This window comes from Acyrthosiphon pisum, chromosome A1, assembly GCF_005508785.2.
Source record: "Acyrthosiphon pisum isolate AL4f chromosome A1, pea_aphid_22Mar2018_4r6ur, whole genome shotgun sequence".
Taxonomy (NCBI): domain Eukaryota; kingdom Metazoa; phylum Arthropoda; class Insecta; order Hemiptera; family Aphididae; genus Acyrthosiphon; species Acyrthosiphon pisum.
The window spans coordinates 160710252-160735563 of record NC_042494.1 but is presented as its reverse complement, the minus strand read 5'-3'; the positions used below and the strand labels follow the sequence as shown (position 1 = coordinate 160735563).

The following is a 25312-nucleotide window of genomic DNA, read 5'->3' as shown; positions in this document are numbered from 1 at the left end:
ATACAGAAGGTAACTAATAGAGCAAGTAGTTAAAATTGAAATTATTCTTGTTCTAAATGTGTACATATATAAAATATAATATAATAAAAATTCGCAACATTGAGTTAATTATTTTTATTTAGGTTATAAGTATTACAAATGTATATTACCTTAATTCTTAGTATTATATTACTAAACTTTTGAAAGGATTTATAGTAAATGGTCTTAATAAAATACTATGATAATTTAGTTTTTAAAATATAATAAGCACCTACTTGAATTGCTTTCGATAAACTTATTTTTCGAGATTTGATCGATGCGAAGTTTTCAATACACATCATCAAAATTGATAGTTTGCATCATTTTATTTTCTGTTGACATTATAGTAATATTCGATAATCTTTCTTGAGTCATGGTTGAACGGATATATGTTTTGATTAGTTTACTGAATGATCTTCCCCAGATGCAACAGTTACAGGAAATGTAAGTAATATTCTGTAAGCGATAACTAAATTTGCCATTTGGATACAATGAGCTAGTTCATAAGTTTTTATGCCATATAATATGTCTAAATAAGTTGCAATTTTTAAATTAGGTATTTAGGTATAATTGCTTCTCTTTAATACTTCTAGTTCAGGTCTGAACTATATTTTAAAACTAGATAAGCAGCGTGTTTTTTAAGATCTTCAATTGACAACATATTAAGATGGAACCCAGAAAGAAATTCAAAATCGTTAGGAATGTACTACAATGCTTCAAAACGCCAAGATATTTTTGAAATTATACTCTTTTTTTGTACTCTAATTTAAGTTTCAACTTTTCTGATCCTTCATTTCGCATTTCTCCCAAAACATTTTTTAAACCCATCACAATTTTTGATGCATTAGAAATAGAAATATTTGATTTTTTCAAGGTAATATATTAACTCTATAAACTTAAAGCGACGTCGTTATTTCGAAGAAAAAATAAATACCAACACTAAAAATAAACAAAAATAAAAACACTATATTTGTCGACCGGTAGGTGATCAAGGCTATGTTTATTATGTCGAGATAGTGATGTTCAACGTGAAATAAATATGTGAATTAATATGGAGAATTTTTAGTAATATTACTTAGATTATAAAAATTATTTTGGCGCCCCGTGGTCAATGGCGCCCGGTGCACACGCACCTCTCGCACCCCCCTAGGAACGGCCCTGATATTAGTTAACATTTATCTATTTTATTGTTCATTTAATTTTAATAATTATGAATAGTTTAGATCTTGTAGTTAATATCTAACTAGTACCTATAATTAAATTGTAGAAGTATTTTGTATTTGTTTGTAAGTATAAAGTATAAATTATTTCATGCAAATTACGCAATTATTATTGGCTTAAATTGTTTATTGTATGTTCAAATTCATCCAGTTGGCAACTAAGTTACACATTTTAGCACACCGCAAATTACTCTTGGTTAATGGTTAGTGATGATTACTACAATTTGTGGTCCATGGATATCTTTTATTTAACCTGCATACCGTATATGGCACAGTTCACAGTGTACACGTATAAAGTAAGTTGTACATCGCTTTATATTTATGATTATAATTTAGAAATAATCACATGCTAAAAAATTGTTCTAAAATTAAAAAGTACATATTATTAAAATAATATATTTATGTATTTAAAAAAAATTTAAAACTACTGAAATGTGTTTTTCCTGTATAATATTATTACTGTTAGACAACATTTATTTCATTTTTACAACTCTTTAACGATTTTTTCTATCCAAAAACTTAAACTTACCATGTTAAATGTAATAACTTGTAACATTTTAATTTGAACTTAGACATTATTTATCTTAACTAACTCGAGTAAATTTGTTTTATTAATTTTTCCACCTGTTTGTATTTGTATGCCTGAGATAGTTTTTAAATTATATTATATAAAAAATATTAAACAGCTATCACAATTAAACTTACCCAAAAATAAATCAAGATTAAAATTTTTGCTGTCAGAGTTTTGTTTGAAATTGCATACATTTGTAATTATTATATTAATATTGATAATTAAATAATTTTATGATTCGTATCTTCAGTTGATAACTTAAATATAAAAATATTGTTTATATGTACTGGCATAAACGGAGTGATTCATCAAGCATGCCATTCACCAATCATTATTCCTTGAATAATGATTATTTTATTTAAATTATGATTTTTGGAATTTTTAAGTATATCCAAAGATTATATTTTTATGCTATTGAATTTGTTACACATATTAAGGACTAGCAAATGTCCTGTCATATAACAAACTTCAGTTTTTCAAATGAGAACCTATACCTTTTTTTACTGTAAATTATTTAGTGGTAATTTTTTTTCAAAATGTTGATGTACCCAATTCAAAATTTGATAGAGTAGTTTCACAGTTATTAAAATGTTTATTCTAAGGATATATAGGTAATAGTTCTTAAAAAAAAGTTTACATGGATCAAGCATTTATTAATTATTATACATGGACCATTCTTAAAAATTGTTATTGTTGATATATTGATATTAATCGCTAAAAATTTCAAATCACCATAGCCCCCATATCTTCCAAAGCCATATTCTTTAAGTATCTATATTTATAAATTCCAAAAGTCAGATTTTGAATAACTGTAAAACTTTATAATGTTATTATAAAATAACATTATTAGAGAAAAAACGGGGTGAGCATGCTTGATGACTAATTAATCTGGATAACTAACAGAATATTATTATAATTTATACCATGGTATCGTATCTCAAATTTCAAATGTAAAAATTTAATTTTTAAGCTGCAACTTTAGATTCAAAAATATAATTTTGTTCAATAGTTTCTATCTTATGTTATTTTAATAAAATATGTTTCAAAAGTATATTATATTATTTTTTTTATTAGTAAATATTCAAAGTTCGACCGGAAAATGTATTAATTTTGTAAATCAATAAATAGTAAATACTGTTTTATTTATTACTTTTTATTTTAATACTTTTTGTGTAATGTTCACTGTTCAGTATATTATATAAAATAATAATATTATATTCAAGGTCAATCATATCATTTTCTCACAATATCACATCTCAAAAATCTTATTACTTATTTTTTATGGATAGTTAAAATTTAAAAATGAAAAAATCTCATTAACGTCAATTTATTACCCAAAGACCAAAGTCAACATTATACAAAATTGTATTTCTAATAAAATCATTTTTCATCAAAAACTGTGGATTTGTGTAATAACTAATATATAATTTAGTACAATATAGCGTGTCTATAGATATTTAAATTTGAATTAAAATAATTTAAATACAAACTTAGTATACTATATTCATAATATATTCAATTATTATCATGGAAAATATATAGATTCTAATTTTGTAGCGTAGCAAGAATAATATTTTTTGTAATAGTTATTAATAATAACTATTACAAAATAGTAACTTATTATACTGGTCTATTGAACTTTTTTTGGTCTACCTACCTATAGTTTTTAACCTTTTAAAAAGTTGAAATGACGCCCCTGAATTAAAGAACTATATAGTACACAATTTATTTAATTTTTTTTTTAATGTTTCCTTGTAAAGCTCTATCACCAAGAACTCTACTTTATAAAATTTAAAAAAAAAAGACCTATGGTGGGTGGATCAATACAGCTACTTTCACGATAAAATGATTTTCTTCTTGTTATTATATCCAGGATAGTATTCTGTATTTAAGATACGTTACAAGTGTTACAACACATATTTAACAGCTATTATAATTATTTGTAACTATTGTACCAGAAAAAACTGTTCATTTATTTTTTTTGAGCTAAGAATTTGTAAATATGTTTATACTGTGGTCATATAAGTATACAACTACAGTATACATCTGAATAATTTTATTTAAATGAAAAATAACGGTTAAAGTTTTTTTGGTGTAATTCAATTAATATCAATCGTAGAGACCTGAAACTTTCCGACTTTCCGTATATATTATCATTTATCATATTCTAGGTTTTTTTTTTCTAATGAAACGAATCGATTTGTTTTTTTCACAGTTTGGAAGTGTTTTTACCAGGATGATGCGTGATTTATAACAATATTATTTAAATTATGACTTATGATTATTGATTTCTACGATCACTCGCAAAAACAACTTGAAGGATATAGACAATATTCTACTGTGTAGGTAGTATATATAAAATTATTGCATTTTCAAGGGTGCACTGTGAAATGAATTCGTTATGAACAAAAAAAATTAATAATTCAATAATAACAATAGTACATTTTTTAACCTGTTTCCTCATCTTTGATATATTATTATCCACGAGTTTGAAATAACATGTAAAACAAAAAAAAAACCATATTTAATTTGTGTATTATTTTCGATAAATTCGTGCAGTACCTGGAAGTATTATAGGAAGTATTATAGTATTATAGGTACTACCTATTACGTTTAGGTTTCTATTAGGTATTCATTGCGCGTGTAACACCTCAATTCGCCGAAATTATGTCCGGTCGTCGTGACTTTCGTAACCATGGTAATATAATAATAATACGTAGGTACGTATATATCACAGTGTTAGCAGTTTATCTCCACCCGGGAAAACAAACGACAAAGTAAACACGCAGATGTTTGACGCTTTTCTGCAGAGAAAACATTTTAAAAGTTGCAGTAAAAACCGGATATAACTGGTCTATATGACCGTGCTTGGAATCTGCTCCGCGTAGTGTGTTCTTAAAATTAAAAATAAACCGAAAACGCCAACTTTGACACGACACCCCTAGGCGGTCGGAATTACAAAAACTACGCCTTCCGAGTGCATTCACTAGCATTATAATAATATAACGTACAAGAGAAACCTCTGCCAAAACGTCAAGTTTTTCCGAGCCCAGCGGTTTGACCTTGTGCGTGTCGATCAATCACTCGGTTTCTTCACTTTTGCGGCCCATATTATTATTATTAGGTATATTATGTGTACGGGTAATACTATAATATTACAATACACATAACGCGCGTATTGTGGCCGATTTACAGAAAAAAAATAAATATTTTTCAGCCGTATATAACAATAGGCGACTTGCAGTTCCGGCCCTATGCTCTCTCTCTCTCTCTCGTGCCGTAGAATAATGCTGCCGACGCGTGTCCGTACGGCATGGTTTTGTTTTATTGGCACTAAATTACTTTTTTACTACAACTACATCGTACGTCAACCATTGTGATGCTGCATAATACATCGCGGTGCGTATTTATCACGCCGCGTTGTGTTCGGTCGTGTTTGCAGCCGATTTAGTGCCATGTCATTTCGGGGTGGCCGTATTGAATATAATTCGATTAGACGGAATGCCATTAGTTATTGTAGTACACGCGCGTATAATATATAATAGGTAATGTATATATTATTACGTAGGTATATTATATAGGCGCCTAATATATATTGTGTTTCTCGTTTTACGCACGTCGACATCTGTAAGCGTGCAGAAACCTCAAACGAGGAAGTCGTCTACGAGTGTGCGTATAGACCGTGATTTTCCGTACTTTTGTACAGTAACTTTTTTTTTTAATGTATGTTAACCACAAACGGGTATAATGAGTTTGACTCCCAATCCGACAATAACAGCTGTTTACAATGAATAATTTGCATTTCATGATACATTTAATTACTCGGTGCTCCCACTTGCGAAAAATCCAACGCCGATAAACAAACACAATTGATGTTACTCGTTTCCATATTAAACTTCTGCAAAACATAAAATATATCGAATAAAATTACGTTACGCTTTCGATGTCGTAAGAGTCGAACGCATTTGTGTACTCGTCCTTCACTTACGAGATGTGGGAAATCCATAAACCATAAAATGCATTTAATCAAGTTCTGAATTTTGATATTTGTTGATATACTTAAAGAGTTTATTGAGGTGAAACAAACCACCGTTTTTTTATGAGACCTTTCTTTTTTTACTAGACATTATATAATGGGTATATATTTTTTTAAATGTTGATGTGCTTAATTAAAAATTCAGTTTAATATAGTTTCTCAGTTAGTACAATTTTTATACTAAGGATAATATTCCTTAGAAATGGTTTCAAAAAAAATATAAAATAATTGTAATACCTGTTGGATATAGTATTTATTATTAATATATCATAATACCATTATTAGAAATGATACATTTTGAAAGATTAATATTATACTTACCTGCTAAAATTTATAATCACCATAGAGTCCTCATAACTTTTAAACTCATTTTAATTTATCATGGACCTGTTATCTTTAGTGCACACAGTTAAATAACTCAAAACTATTCTTTAGGATTTTGATTTAGATACGTCAAAATGTTGGGAAAAATAATCCATTAAATGATTTACGGGTCATAAAAGTGGTTCTCATTTGAAAAACAGAAGTTTGTATCTCCAAGGAGCACTTCTTAAATATTACTAAAAAAAATTAAGAATTTGACAATAAGGGTTCAAAGTATATTTCAAAATTAATTTCAAAAATCAGATTTCGAATAACTGCATTATTAAAGAAAAAAAGGTATATAAGCATGTTTGATTGTTTGGTATTATGAGGTAGGGTCATAGGGTCATTGGACCCTCCCCTTCTATCATGCCTTCCAGTCCTGTATACTTGTACCCCCATATTACCTATTTTATACATTTTATTACAGATTGTAAATATATTCTTAAACTAAAAAAAGCATATTCGGTTAATCACCCTGTATACTGTTTATTTTAAAATGTTTTGGCAAAAATATATTTACTGCGCTTAACTCGATAAGTATATAATAATAGTGTACCATAATAGTACTTAGTCAGTACCTAGTCAATATTATGTCAGCGCAAATGTAGTCCAATAAGTCATAATTTATAACTATAATAACAGTAATTAGTACATTGTAAACTGTAATATAGTTATATTTCTTTTTTGGTTTGTAGAAAATGTTCAAAACATTTTGTTGAAAAAAAAAAAAAGGTTTGCAAAAATCTCAAAATATTAATAGTTAGGTACTTACCTACATATAAAAAATAATTTACATACTAAAATAATAATCAGTTTAAAACAAGTGCTATTATATACCTATACGAATAATCAGGTGCGCATTACAGTCAATAAAGGGATTATTGTTGATAATATAAAACTATTGACCGTTTTAATATTTCATATTTTTCCACATTTTTTAACGTGAACGTATATTTCATATTATCTCCGTCGATTTTTTGTTGGAAAAAAAATGGTTTTTACATAGCTTGAAGTAACACTACAGTTTATGGAAATAATCTGATTTTCATAATTTCTCGTTATTGAGACCTTTTTTTGGTTTTCAAATTTAAGAAAAACTTATAGTTTCATTTTCATATAATATGGTCTCAAGCATAATACTTTTCTACACATTTTGATGTAGCTACATAAATATCGAATATTGAGCAAATAATATTTTTATTTATTTATTTACAATAACTTTTTGAAAGTATATAGCTGATAAGAACAGTTAAGTGACAAGTGGTTCAACACTCCTCGAAGTATGTGAGCTACTACAACAAGTATCTGATCTTTAAGATTATTAAAAATAAATCAATTTTTTCAATACTCAATAAATCATGATGTTTAGAAAAGTATTGTATGCTTCAGAGATTAACGAAATTTATCTCATATTGACTTTATAAAATTAAAAACAAAGATAATCATTAAAAGATTGTGAGACATTTTATTTTTTTATTTCAATAGTATTATAGTATTCTATTAATCACTATTTTAACTGTATGATAAACTTATTTAGATTACCATTTTAAAAATGTAATAAAACCCATCTTATATCATCGTTTATGAAAATAAATTTATTACGTAATTAGAACTTCAAAATTATAAAAAAATATAATATAGAAGACGTAGGTATACAAAATTCTTGAAAAAATTTTTTTACCCTTTTGAATGAAAACATATTTTTAATTTCACATTTTGAAGCAGAATACATTTCTGATCGTTGTGTATAAAAATCGAATTTATAATGAGTAGTTATAAATAGCAAAATTATACATATATATTTTTAATTTAGATGATAATTTAATTTGATCTACTAGTGGAATTATATAAAAATTATACTGATAAACAATCTCCGCTCAAAATCGTTTTTCTTATACAATGATATAATATTGAAAGAATTCAAGTTTAATACAATCCATTATACATTGACCCATTTGTAACCTACTTGACAGCAGATTGACATCCACTTACCCGCTTTTTTTTAATTTTAATTTTTATTCGTTTATATTGTGATAAACAAAGTGGTAGAAATTAAAATCCCATTTTTTAAAATTGGTCGAAGTATAATAAATAATAGATCCAATACTACAAGTGTTGTACATTTTTGTAAAACCACTTTTAAGGACTATTATCCTAAGATTAAATATTTTAATAACTTAGAAATTAGTTACTTATCCAAATTTTGAATTGAGTCCATCACAATTTTCAAAAAAAATACCCACTAAATAATTTACAGTAAAAAAAGGAGATTTCATTTGAAAAACAGAAGTTTGCATCCACACAGGACACTCTTTAAGTAGTACAAAACAAATCAAGAATTTGAAAAGAGGTCGTTTTAAAAAAAATATTCATTAAACAATTTCTAGTAAAAAAGGAGGGTCTCATATGAAAAATTGTGGTTTATTTCGCCACAAGAAACAATTTAAGTATATTTAAAAATTCCAAAAATCAGAATTCATATAGTTTTATTATTAAAGTAAAAATGGGGATGAGCACTGAGCATGATGGTATATATTAATATATTATGATTAATATATTATACTCCATTCGTTCCTCAATCTATTCCTACACCCCCATCGGAAAACATATTCGGGTTTGGTGCAGTAAACGAGGAAATCGTATTATTGTCATTTTAATTTATAACTATAGTTAATAAGTCTTCCAATTAAAAAAAAAAAATTAACCATGGTTCCCTCGGTATGCCGGCGGCGGTGGCGGCACAGTCCAACGTCGTTAATTTATTATTTATATTTTCTACCATTATGACTGCGGGCTAGCGCTCGAAACCCATCGTGTATTTTTCTTTTTTTTGCTTTTCCGTCTCGGACATACTTTGTCTCTCAAATCCGAGTGTCTCATTCGCTGCAGATGTAATATTATCATTGGGGTTCCGATTTGTGTTGACTCTATATTTTATTCGCCCTACGAGAGCAAACAACAAAAAAAAAAAAAACCGATGGCCCAGACACATAATATTATTAAAACGTAACGTTGTTTTCGGGCACCCTTATCGCTTTTGTGTGGTTTATCATTATTTTCGATCCGACAAGTACAATAACGATGAAGCAGATAAACCGCCTCCGCCGCCGCTGCCATATTATAATAGCAAAAAACGTTTCCGAGGGCGTAAAATCATATTATAGTTATTATATTATAGTTTTTCCGTACGTACCTACATGATGTACCTAATAGCTGCATATAGACATGGAGCATAAATTATCATACGAGTACCTATACATAATAGCATTAATTATTATTGGTGTATTGGATATGAGCGATCGTAGAAAATAATAGTTTGGCGTTGAACTCGATATGCACTATATTATTATTAGGTACTATTACAGCGAGCCAAACAATGGTAATTTTGTATTTTATCCATGAACTGAGATAATTATCTTAGTTCATGATTTCATCAAAATATTATTATTACTATATTGTCTATATATTATTATTATAGTATTTGTAATCTACAGAGTAGGATGGCGAGTAGTCGATAAGATACCTATTATAAGTACGTGGCGCGTCACTTTTTTCGTTTTGCTAACTTTCAGTAAATTACTATACTGATACAATATGACGTATTGTTCTATAACACGTAATTCACCAAGTGAGAAACAGTACCCCACTATTGTTACCTATTCTATTAGTGAAGAAAATAACACATTGTTTTTGTATTATCAGTAAATTAAAATATAAAACTTTTAATCGATTTCCTCAAAATTTACATTGTACAATGGTCGATGACAAAACCATTAAGTTGACATCCACAAATCTAATACTACAGTAAATAATATTTATAGTAAGTTTTAATATTATGTCTCAATGTCGCATTGTGGTCGTACACCGTGGAATTAATAATATATATTAATAATATTTACATCTTCAATTATACCTCTAGCTAGATGATTATAAGAACATATTATAACGGTCATAATTCATATAATCATATAACATTCTTAAAATATTGAATTTTATGATTTTTACATTGTAGTTGCACATAATAATATTATATATATGTACATAATATAATATAATATATTCTTTAAGCTTAAAATCGATGGGTTGTTTATGTCATAAAATTGATTCCTGTCCAAAATTAAACTCAAGTTATGTTACAACAGTATATTATATAAACGATAATTTCATGGTTTTTTCAGCTTTTATAAATCCTAACGCTGAAATAGTTCACATTAAAAATACATAATATAATAATATATTACATATAGTTTTTCCTTTATTTATAACGAATTTTCAATTTATAGGGAATTTTAAAGAAAAGCTATAAGAACAAATACATAATATATTATTAAGAAAATATTCAAACTGTATCAACTAAATAAAGTTTTTATAAGTTTAAATAGGTGTAACCTATAACTTTAACATTAAAAACAAAGATCTATTAATTAAACCTAATCAACTTGTTTACGCTATATTACGTATTTAATAATATATTTTTATCGATCGCAATACAAATTTGTGTTATAAAACTGACGGTCTCACTTTTTATTTTATTTTATTTTAATAGTGATCTTGCGAAACTAAGCAGTAACAAAAGTGTATGTGTGTAAGCACCGTAATACGTATTTAAATCCTAACAAGTTTTTAAATAACTATTTAATTATTAAAAATATTACACGGTGATCTCTATATACGTAAACTGATTACAACTTAAAAGATACCCATGCGTTGCAACCTCGATAAACACGGAGTTCATCAACAAACAAATACAACATAAAATAATAAGTAACGAGATTAACTTAATGACAATGTAGGTTTTGAATATTATATGATCCCATTCGAAAAACCCAGAGAAACTGATTGAAAAATTTTGCATATAATACCTATATTATAATTATCATCATCAAAACAACTTTCATGCAAATGATTAATAAATTAACCGGTTTATTTTTTTGCAGTCTAAATACTCCCATATTAAACGAGTTTCTTATTATCATAAATTGATCTCGGGATTTTTCAAAATAACGGTTAGTCATACATATTATTCGCACACATTAGCAGTTCGACGTCACGCATAATATTATGGTAATGATTTAGAGTTTCAAAATACGTATTTTAAGACACGACCATTGTCTATATCAATGTTTTCAGAAGGTGCATTGCAGAATTTAAAAAAAAAAAACTATGGTTACTCTAAACTCTGAATTGTAGGAACTATAATTGAATCGATAATGACGTGAATATGACTTTAAAAGAGGGGCGGCATTTCAGTTTTAAACTGAGCGGGAAGCCAAATTTTTAGGTGTACCAAATGTTTTTTCCCCGTGCCACATAAAACGTGCAATCACTATGCTAAGGCGTCATTCCAAATTTTACATAAGATACGAAATCAATTTACATAAATCCTACCATAACAGTTAGAGCCCTTTTATATGCTCATAAACTTCTTCCTATTTTCAGTAATATTATTGTAACCTATTATCACTACATGTAGTCGGGACGCAACAATTTTGTATTTATTTTATTTTTTTACAGATCATGCCCATTAGGAAATATTGAATTTTAAAAATTACCTATATCAATAGTCTATACTTTATAAGTTATAAAATATGTACCTATACTAATTATTTTGTTATATGATTACTTTTGTATTGGCCGTACCGACGTGGTGTTGGCAAACAATTATTAATATAGGCTAATATGCCATGTCATGTCATTATAAATATTTTATGATTGCTAAAAATAAATCATTAAAATAAACATAAATATATTAAATTACTGTTATAGAAACAAACATTTAATGTTTGATAAAAACTTGAGCATTTGACAATTTGAAGTCATTAAAGCCTAAAAATGTAACCAGTAGATAATTCAAAAAATCGCTATTCAAAATTGTTTTTTTTTATTAGGAATTAATGAAGTTTTGTAATGATGATATGCAATGCGAATTTCGACTAATATAAATAAATAAAACATTTCCTTTATTTAGTTTTATGAATAATGTGTAATTTACATTTTAAGAAAAACAAGAAAGTCTAGAGACTTGAAATCTTAATAAAAGGCTTATTTTAACTTGAATGTATTTCAAATATTTCAAATATCTCAAAAACCATGAATATTAATTATTTAATTATAACTGTTCTGAATAAAATTGGAACTTTAGAAATTAATTTTTAAAATTTTCCAACAATCCCTTCTTAGATCATTTTATAGGAATGTTTAGTTCTGCGCATTACAAGACTGAAAACTTATTTATTTTTCAAGTGCGATGATTATTAATGTACTTTAACTTAACAACAATAATACTATATTGTGCCAACTTTCATGTACTAATTCATTGACATTGTACATCTGTTTATTTAAACAACATTTGAAATTCAATTTAAACGTACAAATTACAATTAACCGGTGCAAAAATGTATTTGGCGTGTTTTAATTATTTGATGATTAAACGTCTTGATTATGACGATGTATACAATTATCTTATAATACATTTAAAATATAGAACTGTCAGGATAAACGAATATTTTACCGATATTAAATTTTTTGAGACTCTGCACTATTCTACAAACTAACAATATGGACTGAAAAGTGTCAAAAATGTCAAAACCCTGAACCAATATATACATAGCTACGCGTAGGTATTATGTATTGGGGATGATTATTATTAAAGTTTATCCAAGGACATTCTGAGTAATATATTATTATATTCTTTAATATAACTTAAAATAAAACCATGTATTTTATCGTATTACTTTATTAAGTTTGTGATGTTTGTGTCTACAATCTCGTTAGTTGTATATTTGTGTATAACTTACAATATTAATCGAAACTAAACAAGATATACGTAATAATTGAATCGAGTAAAAAAGAGATAATTTGAAAATATGAAAAAATAATTAAATATACTACTGAGAAATTGATAAATTTAATTTAGGGTTTTCTGATGTTTTATATTTATTAGTATGATATTATTACTATATCCAACAACGTCGTGCGTTTAATACCGTCGAGCAATTTATTTTATTCTACTATTTTTTAAATTAGTTGCACACAATATTGCATCTACGAGCATTTGCAAATTATTTTATAGTTAAAACTGAAAAAAAAAATAGGGTATAAAAGAAGGTTCCGCACTGTTGTACAGTAGGTGTCGAGTTTATCTCGTCATTGAAGAGTAAGACATTATGTTGTAATGAATATGTATATAAATATCCATAAATATATTTAATGATATATTTTATTTTACTACCTAGGTATAAGGTAAGTTGAATTACATTTTGCTGAAGTCATTGCATATGAAAATATCATTGTGTGTATAAATAATATGATAATATACGTTAAAAGTTTCAATAACCAGCGAATAATATCTGATATTATCCGCTGGTTCTTATTATTCATTAAATTACAAAAAAAAAAAACAAAAATCGTTATTCTTTGTTGGAATAGATTTAATTTAATTTAATTTAAATAAATGTCGTCCAAACAGAATTTAAAATGCCTATAAAAAAAAAAAAAGTTAAGAAAGCTCACTCAGCGAGTGTACTAAAGACCCAGCTTTCTAAACGTGTTTTAATACAATGCGATAAAGTGTAATTCCAAATACAATTTAAACAGAATTTGGTAACCCTAATATTTTGATAGTATATTTTGGCTAGTATGAAATCTAATAATTATCCTAATATCAACAAACGTAATTAAATATCTTAATATCAACAATCGTAACTATATGTACTGATAACTAAGTAACTAACAGATGAAAGGACGGATGGATATGAGTAATGGGGATATAAGGTGTTCTAAACTCATGTTAGAATGTTTAAATGTTTTTATATACTTTTCGGATTTTTTGGTTACACGATGAACTTATGAGAAATCTATTATTAGGTACCTACATTTTAAAGCAGTAGCTATAAAAATTGAACATTTCATTCATTTTTAATTACAAAATAATTTGTAAATACTCGTGAATTTGTCAAATGTTGTTAAAATTTTTAGTGGAACTTTGTATTAAATGTAAAAGTTTTATGACCGAGCGAACATTTTTTTGGTTTTTTTCAAGTTTATACTTGGAATTTTTTACTTTATTAACTTCACATTTTCTCTCACCAAAAAAAAGTACTAAAAGGCAAAAACAAACTATATACAATTTTCTACCAGAAACCACTCCCAAAGTTATAAGTTAAAACATTTTTATTTCTCCAAAAGGTAATGACAGACACAGACCCAAAAACAAAAATAAAAATGTGAATAAGTGTAGGTTCTGCTCTGCTGTCAGACACGGATCCAGAGATCTTGGGGGGCCCCAAAAATTATTTTACAACACAAATACAATTATAATAATTATATATTATACTTTATTCTTAATTTAAAAATTTTGTCATAATAGTAGATAAATGTGATAAATAAATGATTGTTTATTTAATAAAAAAAGCGACAATGTGAAAAGAAGTTTAGATTTTGTATATTTATTATTTAATATATAATATTTATATTTATAAAAAAATATATTTGGGGGGAGGGGGGGGCTAGGCCCGTAGGCCCCCTGGATTCATCCCTATCTGTTGTACATCATGTCGTGTGGGTCACTGAGCCACTATGACGTGTTAAATTTTAATTCAATGATATAAAATCTTTATAAGTATACAAAAAATTATTTTGAGCGAAGTCAGTCTATATTAAGTACTAACTACTAAGTATAATTTATGATATTATTGTTATTAAAATAGTTTATTTTACTATTAAACATTAGTAATAAAGTTGGCTGAATTTTTTCTGAAAAATCGCAATTGAAAACAATACTGTGTGTATAATAATATACTTAAAAAAGCATTAAGTCGCTCCGATTTGAATCTAAAATAAAATAACATGCGTAATTATTGTAAAATAAATTTATTCAACGCTCCACTTAGAATCTCAAAATTAATTTTAATACCTTAACAATGTGATGCAAAAGGTTCTTTATAAGTTGTTCTAACGGAAACCAATTTCAAAAATACATAATAATTATTATTTAGACATTCAGCTTAAAATTTTACAATAAATTGGGTAGGGTGTTTAAACGAAAAATAACGGTTTTAGTAATCTTGTCGTAAAAATTATTAATATTGTGGGCAAATTGAAACTTTTTTCCACTATAGCCCGGTTTATATCTACTGACGTTATTATTTGCTATATAATATAGTAATTTTTTCAAAATATTTAGAATAATTTTAAGCTATTTTTATTATAAACCTATTCACACTGTTTTACGAAACGCCAATATTCACTAATAGTATATACAGCTATAGTAGGTAACAATATACGAAATTATATTAAATTATATCAAAGTAATTATTATTATGTACCTACCTAATATATTATGCTATTTATTTTTTGTAAAAATTATTTCAAGTTTAACTGGCCGTATTATAATAAATAATATATTATATAAATTACCAAATTACTAATACCTAATATCATAAGTAAATAATAAAATATCCTTAAAAATATAGGCCTTCTCCGCTCAAAAACGTTTTTATACTTTAGAATCATATAAAATAATGAATTATCATTGAACTCAGATTTAATGTATCCCTATTTAGGTCAATGACCTAACTCAGTACTTAATGTCTCAATGACGAGGTATAATACTTGGCAACTACTACAGCACCTTTACAAGTTACAACCTATATACAGCAGAGCGACTCATCTGGTTCTTTTAGTTTTCTTTGTGCCAGACGACACTTTGAAGCTGCAGAAATATTGCTTCAAACTTCAACATTGTGAGTAGTTTCTGGTAGAAAATTTTATCTAATTGGTACTTTAGGGGTTAAAAGTTGAAAATTCCCAGTGCTTTTCTTAATAATTGGAAAAAAACTTACAATATACTAAGGATAAGCATAAATATTTACGCTACATCAGCTTTGACAAAATCAATTCTGTTGTTCACTGTAATTCAGAAAGGAATAAAACCTTATAGACTTGACATTTTCAACAAATATTAATTTTTTTCTTTGATTTATTACGAAATAATTTTGTTTCTCGGTCAAAAAGCTTGAAAATTTAATGCAAGTTTCCATATGACTTATTTTTTTAGCAGTTATGAAATATCAATAATATAATTTAATCATTTTTTTTATATAAGCGTTTTAATATACAAGTGATAATTTAAATTTAAAAAAATTATCGTAATTAAATATTCATCAAATTTTAATTTTTTATTTTCAAAGACTAGACAATGTAATTTAAGGTAATTAAAAGTTGTTGTTACAAAAATTTAGAAATACCAAAAACACATGGTCACAATCTTTTATATAGACATTTACAGTTAAAAATAACGACTTTTACTCTTATAATAATCGTAGTTTTATTGCGATTCAAAAAATATTATTTGTGGAGACTTGAAACTTTTCTATTTATGTATTAATCTAAAATAATAATTTTGTTTTACAAAGATTTTTTATTTTTGTGTCTTTCATCACAGGCAGTAAAACTGCTTCGATTTTCTTGAATAGTATCTTGTTCGATGGAAAATGAATCTAGTTGGTGCATTCGATATTAGCATTTTCTATACACGATAAAATATTTTGACTTGTTTTGAACTGTTAACGGATATTTTCAGATTTCCAATTTTTTTAGTTTTTTTTCTATAATTGTTAATAAAATGTTATTTGTTGGGTAAATAAGCTTGAAAATGTAATACAAGGCTCCTAATATATTGTTAAAATTACAGATGAAAAATATTAATTATATATTATGCAATTTTTTTTTTTATAAGCATTTAAAGTTTGAATTTTGACAATCTTTATCAAATTTAAAATTCAAAAATGATTTTATACTTAACAATTTATAAAATGTTCAACTTATATAGCTAAGAATTGAAATTTTAAAATAAGGTTCCACGTAAGTAGTTAATTCTGTAAAAAAAAATCTAAAAATATACAACCACACAGTTTTTTTTTTATAGTTATTTTAAGTTCAAATTTAGACGAATTTAAATATCAATAATCCAAGAATAACGATTTTAGTTATTTTTTTGTAATTTTATAATATTATTCAACTTAACGGCTTGCCAGCTACTGTATAAACAATAAATTATATTTAATAGTAATATAAAATAATATAAATTATCCCAGACTAACAAACCGTCTTTGCTCAAAATGGTTTTTCGTATACAATGATATTATATCAAATTTAATAACATCCATGACCCCTTGTAACCTATTGTACAGCATTACAACAGAGTGACATCCATTTATTTATAAATATTTTAATTAAAGAACCATTCATCGGTATTTTGAATTAAATAATCAATAACTGTTAATATAGGTCTTTAAAGTGCGAGAAAAGTATTTGCGATACATAATATATAAAAGGCCATAGGGAGCAGTTATAAATCGCTGATGAATCCTTCCCCTCCCACTATCGAAACTTATCGGTTAAAATATTGGTATAATATTTTATATCTACTTAGACTTAAACAGTTTCAAAGAAATGTTTTCCTCCGTTGTCCATGTCCATAGTGTGAGATCAAAAACAAGATATTGCCATTAAAAAGTTTAAGACCTAAAGGCATCGTTAATTATGTATTATAAAATAGTAAAAACATAAATTTAGAAAATAATGCAAATAATTAAAGTTTACATATATTGTTATTTTTATACTATTTAATATAGATCCATATTTTCCAATTTCTTATAGTGAGCACAGTGTATATGGATTATAGAACATAATATTGTAGGTAATTCCGTGGGATATAAATTGGTACAATCATATTATATTTTTCATATTTTTAACTCTATATAAGACGAACAGCTGTAGATGACTATACAAATAATTGCAATGTATCATTATAAAAAGTAAAGTTTTTCCAACTTAAATCGATCGTTATTTATGTCGTTTTCGACAGTGGTTTATTTTTAACCATTCGTTATAATAGACACTTATAACTATAATAAGTAAAGTTATATTCCTATTAGCCAAAATCGAATGACATGTGCCGGATAATTGGTTTTACACGAACAACTAGACCGACCGCATGTGTATAGATAGCTTATAATAACTATTGATAGATAAACATATTTTCTTCGCAGAGCTTAGAGTATGGTGGAAAAACAACTTTAGCTACCTACGGAATGTTTACCAGACTAAAAATTGAAACAATTTTGCGGGTCGTTGTGCTCGTAAATTATTCGATTTTGTAAACATTTGGCGGTTGGTTGATTAAAATCAGGTAATATATGCTCTTAGCAGTAGCATATTTAGGATTTTTTCATGGGGGGGGGGGGAGATATGAGTGATATGACCCCTCCCCCTTCGCAGATATATACGCCACTGGCTTTAAATATTGAAGTGCAAGCGAGCACATGCGATTTGTATTAAAGAACGGCTAAAGCCTAATTATATGGCAGATCGAAATTATTTTAACACGTACCTACAAATAATAACTTTAGAGGATGTTAAATTGTACATTTTAAGTATTGCCATACTACGTACATTGTTTCTATAATACCTACCATATAATTATAGTTTTTTAATTTTCGTTTTTTAATTTCTTTTAGGAAACAAGTTTGTCAAGGACTTTTAGATTGTTTCGCACTCTAGGACTGCGGCACATTGTTGTTATCAACAACACTAACGAGGTATGACGAAAATAATATGTTACATATTACATTGCAGTAACTATAAATTTGTTTTATTATTATGTCTTGATGTTCACTGTCTAATATTATCTGAAGCAGTGATACATTTTTTGTATTTTTGCGTCTCGGCCTTATTCCACCCAAATTGGATTATATCTATTATTCGCGTTTCACGAAGAGTTATGTTATACAATATACGTGAAAACTAAATGTTTCTATATTATTATCAGTTTGTTCATTAATTATTTATTCAAAGAGCTTGTTTCACTTTTCTAAACTTTCGTCTTTGTTCATCTAGCATAAAAGCACGAATGATTAAATTAATTAGTTTTGTTTTCAACATTTAATTTAGTTAAGTAGATGTGTTAATGTTCCCTAAGACAAAATACTTGATGTTATTTCTCTCTCTATTTTATGGTGGTTTTATTTTTGTAATATTATTATTAAAACCCCTAATGAGTGTGTACCTTGGCACTCCTTACGATAATCTTGAATCCCTAGACTTTTGCACAGCCTAGTTAACTTTTTCTCTTTATCATTAATCAACACTCGAATAATTTACTAGTTGAGTAATATTTACATTCATCTTAAGTCCTTAAGTGATTAAGAAACTAAAATATTAACTCCAAAAATTAATTTCAAAGTAAAAATAAATTATACGACTAAATTTTTGTTGTTTTTTTTACGTAAGATATAATATACAGTATTACAGTGTGTCCCAGAAGTCCCGTATCACCCTTAGTATCTACGTGAAAAATCAATATATTTAAATGCCGTTTTCTTTACAGTCATAAGTATGGAAATTCTGATTAAATAACATAATATACGATTTTTTTTTTTTAAAAATTCAAACATTTTCAAAAAATTTTTTTAGGCAAATAAGTTTATTAAATTTCCAAGATAGCCACTTTGTTGATCATATTTTTTAAAACAGTTCAAAAAAAAATAAATATTAAAATTTAATGAAAATCGCCCAAGTTGGGGCTAATTTTAAATTTTAGCCGAAAATCAGCATGATTGTAATAATTATTAATTAACATGCGAATCGTATTTTGCTAATGCCGTATGCATAGGTAACATAACTATTATTCTTGGAAATTCAAAATAATAATTAGCTCTAACTTGAACAATTTTCATTAAATTTTAATATTTTTTTTAAACTATTTTAAAAAATACGATCAACAAAATGGCTATCTTGAAAATTTAAAAAACTTATTTGTCTAAAAAAATTGTTTAATAATTTTTGAAAAAAAAAATCGAATTCTATGCTACTCAATCTGAATTTCCATACTTATGACTATAAAGAAAACTGTATTTAAATATATTGATTTTCCACGGGGATACTAAGGGTGATACGGGACTTCTGGGACATGCTGCAGTATATACAAACAGTTAAGATAATGGACATTTATAAATTCATTAATTAACTATTTGTATTTTGTTCACATTAACTATTGTAAGGTGTATAATAGAATATCTATCACCGAACAACAAAATTCCTAGTCCTTATTATTTAACCTACCCTCATAGTCCTTATAATGTTATGACTTACATATACATATATAATATATGTTATAAAGATGTCAAACCCACCGATATTATAAGAACCTACACTTGAGAGTCGAGACCCAAGAACAGTGTAAATAAATATACAGACCAAAACGAAACTGTAATATCTAGGGCTAGGATTTGTAGCATTTGCATTTTCTTTCATAGTACTACAGGACATTGCTAATCAAAAACAAAATTCGATTCATTCATCACAGAGTTCAAATATGTGATTTTGATTTTGCTTTTTTTGCATTTTCTTATGATATTCGTAAATAAATGCTTTTTTGGTACTTTTTTGTCAGTTTATTAGCTTTTTAATTAGTTTTTGTTAATTATACGCATATTTTACATTTTTAGAACATTTACGTACATATTTATCTAAATTATTTTTTATTAATTTATTTTAATTGTATTATTATAATATATACTTATTCCGTGATTTCGTAGTGAAATATTATCGCCTTATCGGAAAATATTTCTGAAAATAGATTCTTAAATTGTGTCAAAGTGATTACCGAGTGGGGAGTAGTGGTTACGTAATACGTTGACATTTATCGAATATCGACATTTAATAAAACGGTGTTTAATTAATTTTTTTTCAATATTTATAAATTGTGCTTAGTTGTTCTAAGAATTACTTAGTGTGAACATATAAAAGTGTATTTAATAAATATATTTTTTGATATTAAAAATATTTTTCAGCTAAACTTAAAAATGTTCAAATCTTTTTTAGTTGCATTTTCTTGGTTAAAATGCTTTTTTTGTAGCATTATTGGCAATTTTTTAATTCCTTTATTGTAGGTTTTTAGTGCTTTATTTTCCTAGCCCTAGTAATATCTAAGGTATATCATAAATCTGTAGCTGTATTATACCTATTAACTATAATTAGGTGTGAATAATATGTAACGCGTACATATGATTCAGATTTCAGAATGGCATAACGAACTTAAACCTAGGAAATACTGCAATGCCCGTACACTACAAATATTCGTCAAAACTTTCTCGGACGGTTTACATCGAGGAAATTGACGCGAACGGCAATTAAAAAATACTGACAACTGAAATTAACGTATTATTAATACAACTTTCTCTACTAACAATAATTACTGCAGGAAACGGTGTGGTACGGTATAGATCCCGTATCTCCTCTTTGGACAAAAACTTGTGCACGTTCAACGAATACTACACAACAACGAGTTATACGCCCTTTATTCCAAACGGAAAACCCAACTCGAAACACACCGCGGCGCCGTTAAGTGCGTTACGTAATAATTTGTTAAATTCACTTTTGTAAATTATTTACCGCGAAGATAATTATGAATTATTGTTTGTGGCGTCGCGACGGTTCGTAAAAACACGACGTGGTTGGTGGATTAAAACAGTACAATACATTACGAATTATTCATAAAATATTATACAATTTACAAGGAGGGTAGGTATACGTTTGCTGGCGAGACGAACTGCAGTCGGTCGCCGGCGCAGTTTGCGATAAACGCTTAAGACGTCAACGTCGTTATGGAGCTAGTTAAGCATATTTTAGCCGGCAGACGCCTATATGCATTAATAATGCATTGCCGTACAAAGCGAACTTTTACTGTCGATTAGGCATCGTTTTATTTCAATTAAACACCCACGGTTGGTTGGTTAATACGTTTTTTGTTGCTAGTACAGTACCCAAATATTGTGCATGACTTTTATCAGCTATCCTTAGCTAGTGCAAAAATAAATCCACTATATAACCACCAGAAAATATTGTTCTTTGTCTCAGAGTGTAGATATTTATGGTAGGTAGTTTTTTTTTTTTTTTTTTATTGATCTAAAACAACATTGGCGACAACGGCCATTATAGTTGTTGCTGTTATATTAATATTACAATAATTATTATTATTTTTTTTAAATGTATATTCTTAATTATAATATTTTAATTAAATCAAACAATTCAGATTTTCTTAATATCAGGGGGCCATAATATTATATTATATACCTACTCGATACCATTTAGTTGTAAATTCACATAATCGTCGCTATTTTCGACATCTTGTATTTTCGCGTAGTACAGCACCAGTACGTAGTACGCTCGTGGGTATTTCCGATGAGGTACTTTCGGGTTCTCTTATTTAAGTTAAGTTAAGTATTTTTTTTTAAATTTAATCAAAAGTTAAGTTAATAGACATTTTTAATACATCAATGAACTTCAAATTAATTTAACATATTATACTGTTAATTAAATTAATAAGTTAAGTTAAGTTATTTTTTTTTAAAAAGTATTAAAATAAGTGATGATTACTTGAATAGTTATATATCTATCAACCTAAGGATATATAATATATATTATTGTGTATGTAACTTAAAACCTGTAAGGCTGTATCATTTTACACGCTGGGTCTATTTAAATTTTAATTTAAGTGTAGATGTGCTCACTGTATTTTTTAACTGCACATTTTATAATTAAAAAAATAAATTACTCAAACATTTAAAAAGTATAAAAAATGACCATATTTCTACTCACAAGTGGCGAATATTATGTATATACTTATATAAGATTTTTATTTTACAACTAAGTTATCTAAATATTACATTTTAATGACAGCATAAACTGTATGAATTATGTTAGGTATACTGTATACACTATACATAACATTTTATATTTCCGTACACTTATTAATTTAAAAATTAAAACACGTCTTGTAATTTATTAATAAAAATAAAAATTTATTTATTAATTTATTTCGATATTACAGCCTACAGGTACTTATTATCAAATGTAAAAAAAAATGTATGATGTTTATGCCCCCCCCCCCCAAAAAAAAAAAGAAAAAGACAATCAAGCCCTAGAGCCACCACTGAAACTGTATATTGTATTATTTTTTTTAGGTGGTCGGTATTGTAACTCGAAAGGACTTGGCAAAATTTCGACTTTGGAGAAAAGCTGCCACAATGGGACTGAAAGAGGTCAATGTGTATTAAAGTATAAACATAATGTATTATTACGTACCTATTTAATATTATTATTTATGGAAAAATCATAATGGTAAAAAAATAAAATTTATACTCGTAACTTATGTTTGCACTTAAGACGTGCGTTTTCGAATTTATGTAGTGATGTCACTGTACTATGCCTTCTACACATCTTCGTATGTGTTTAAATTTCACTGATCCATTTGCTTATTGTACAATACGTACAAATATATTGTAAAAAAAAATAGTCATGTCATGCGTTAAAATATTTTTTAGAACACTGACTTATACGCATGTTAGGTATGTTTGTTCGTTAAAATTTGAACAGTCACTTATTATATGTATACCTATTTTCCTATTCAATGATTAAATTTAAAAAAAAATAATATTTTTATAATAATTTAATTTATGTTTTAGATGGATTTAGAAACGTAACATTTAAATGTTACTGTATATTTTTGCAGACTTTGTTGAAAGATTCAGTTGGTGAAGGACACTATTAATATTGTGCAGTAGGAATTATAAAATATAAACTTGGAAAGTATTAAAAATAGCTTATTCTAGCTTATAACAGCTGAGTATACCTATAAAGATTTTTTTGTTTACTTATAATAGTTATAACTTTTAAATTATAAGAACTAGTGGCTATATAGTACTTGATAGTACCCATCTACATATATCAGAAATCGCCATCGGTCACCGAATCTCTATTTAATTTCTATAGACTGTATAGGTATGACTTATTTTCTTTTTTTTATATTTCTATTTTATTTGCGATTTTGCAACAAGAAAGATAAGTGATAACATCCTCATCGACAATCGATAGATAATATATTATTTTTATTCAATATAATATAAATTATAGTCTATTGTCAAAGTAGGTATAATATGTGTTTAACCCATCCAGTTTATCTAAAATCTATGCTCATATGTCATAACTTTTAAATGAAAATAAGGCACGGTTTACTGTGTGGAAAGTCCTCTCAAGTTACTATAACATAAATTGTATTTGTGCAGTTGGAAAAAAACCTCACAATAAACTATAAAGTCGGTATTTTTGTAATAACGCATTTTTGTTTATTATTTTTGATATTATTATGATAATACGGCGTTTTTGTCTTGTATATTATTATTTAAAACAAGGCATTAGCACAAAAATTACCGTCGTAGGTAGGTGCAACTGTGCAAGTGAAAAAAAAAAGGAAGCTGCAGGTTGTAATATTCATCTGTAAATATCCGAAGAGGGTTAGTAAAGAATAATAAATGATAACGCAATAATATCGCAGCAGCTGCACCAGTAGGTAGGTAGGTATATAGATTTAAAAATATATAAACGTGAAATATTTTATGTATTACGAGCACCGTCTTTATGAAAAATGTTTATATTTAATATTGTGTCTTGTTTGTATAAACGACGTCCTTTCAAATAAAATAATATAAAAATCTCGGGGTATCCAAAATAAAAATATACCTATACATATAATAAAAGATTTGTATTATTCTTGTTTTTGTTCTGTTTACACTGGATACGTTATAAAACGAATTCTCGTGAATTATAAGACACTAATTTGTTCTGTGATTTTTTTCTTCACATATATATAGGGTGATTCACAAAGCATGTCCACCCCCGTGCATTCCTTTAACAATGAAGTTATTCAAATTCTAATTTTTAGAATTTTTCAGTATACGTAAGCTACTTAAACACCATATTTTCAAGTTATTGAAATTTGTATGTGGCGATACAAGCTTATGTTTTTCACATAATAATCCCCCTTTTTTCTGTAAATTATTTAGTGAATATTTTTTTTTTTTAATTTTTATGTAATAACCTACTTAATTGAAAATTTGAACAAGTAGTTTCTCAGTTATTAAAATAATTATACTAATGATATATTCATTAAAAATGGTTTTACAAAAGTATAAAATATATTATGTAATATTAGATTTAATATTTATAATAAATTATACTCGATACATTTTTAGAATTTAT

The 25312-nt window shown here is 26.8% G+C and overlaps 1 protein-coding gene and 1 long non-coding RNA gene across 3 annotated transcripts in view; both read left to right on the top strand.

The window, feature by feature from the left end:
- The window catches only part of LOC100159887 (H(+)/Cl(-) exchange transporter 7-like), a 54327-nt gene extending 30740 nt beyond the window's left edge, over window positions 1–23587 (top strand). The window contains exons 15-16 of one of the 2 annotated variants that reach the window (XM_029488710.1): window positions 18733–18813; window positions 23239–23587. In XM_029488710.1, the coding sequence (XP_029344570.1) occupies window positions 18733–18813; window positions 23239–23331 (174 nt within the window). In that variant the 3' untranslated portion in view covers window positions 23332–23587. The remainder of the gene's footprint in view (window positions 1–18732; window positions 18814–23238) is intronic. The other variant, XM_029488711.1, reaches the window with a different exon arrangement.
- LOC115033903 lies at window positions 216–5012 on the top strand. The gene is made up of 2 exons (XR_003839252.1): window positions 216–1534; window positions 4025–5012. It is a non-coding gene; the product is annotated as an uncharacterized LOC115033903 (long non-coding RNA).
- Window positions 23588–25312: the final 1725 nt, after the last annotated feature.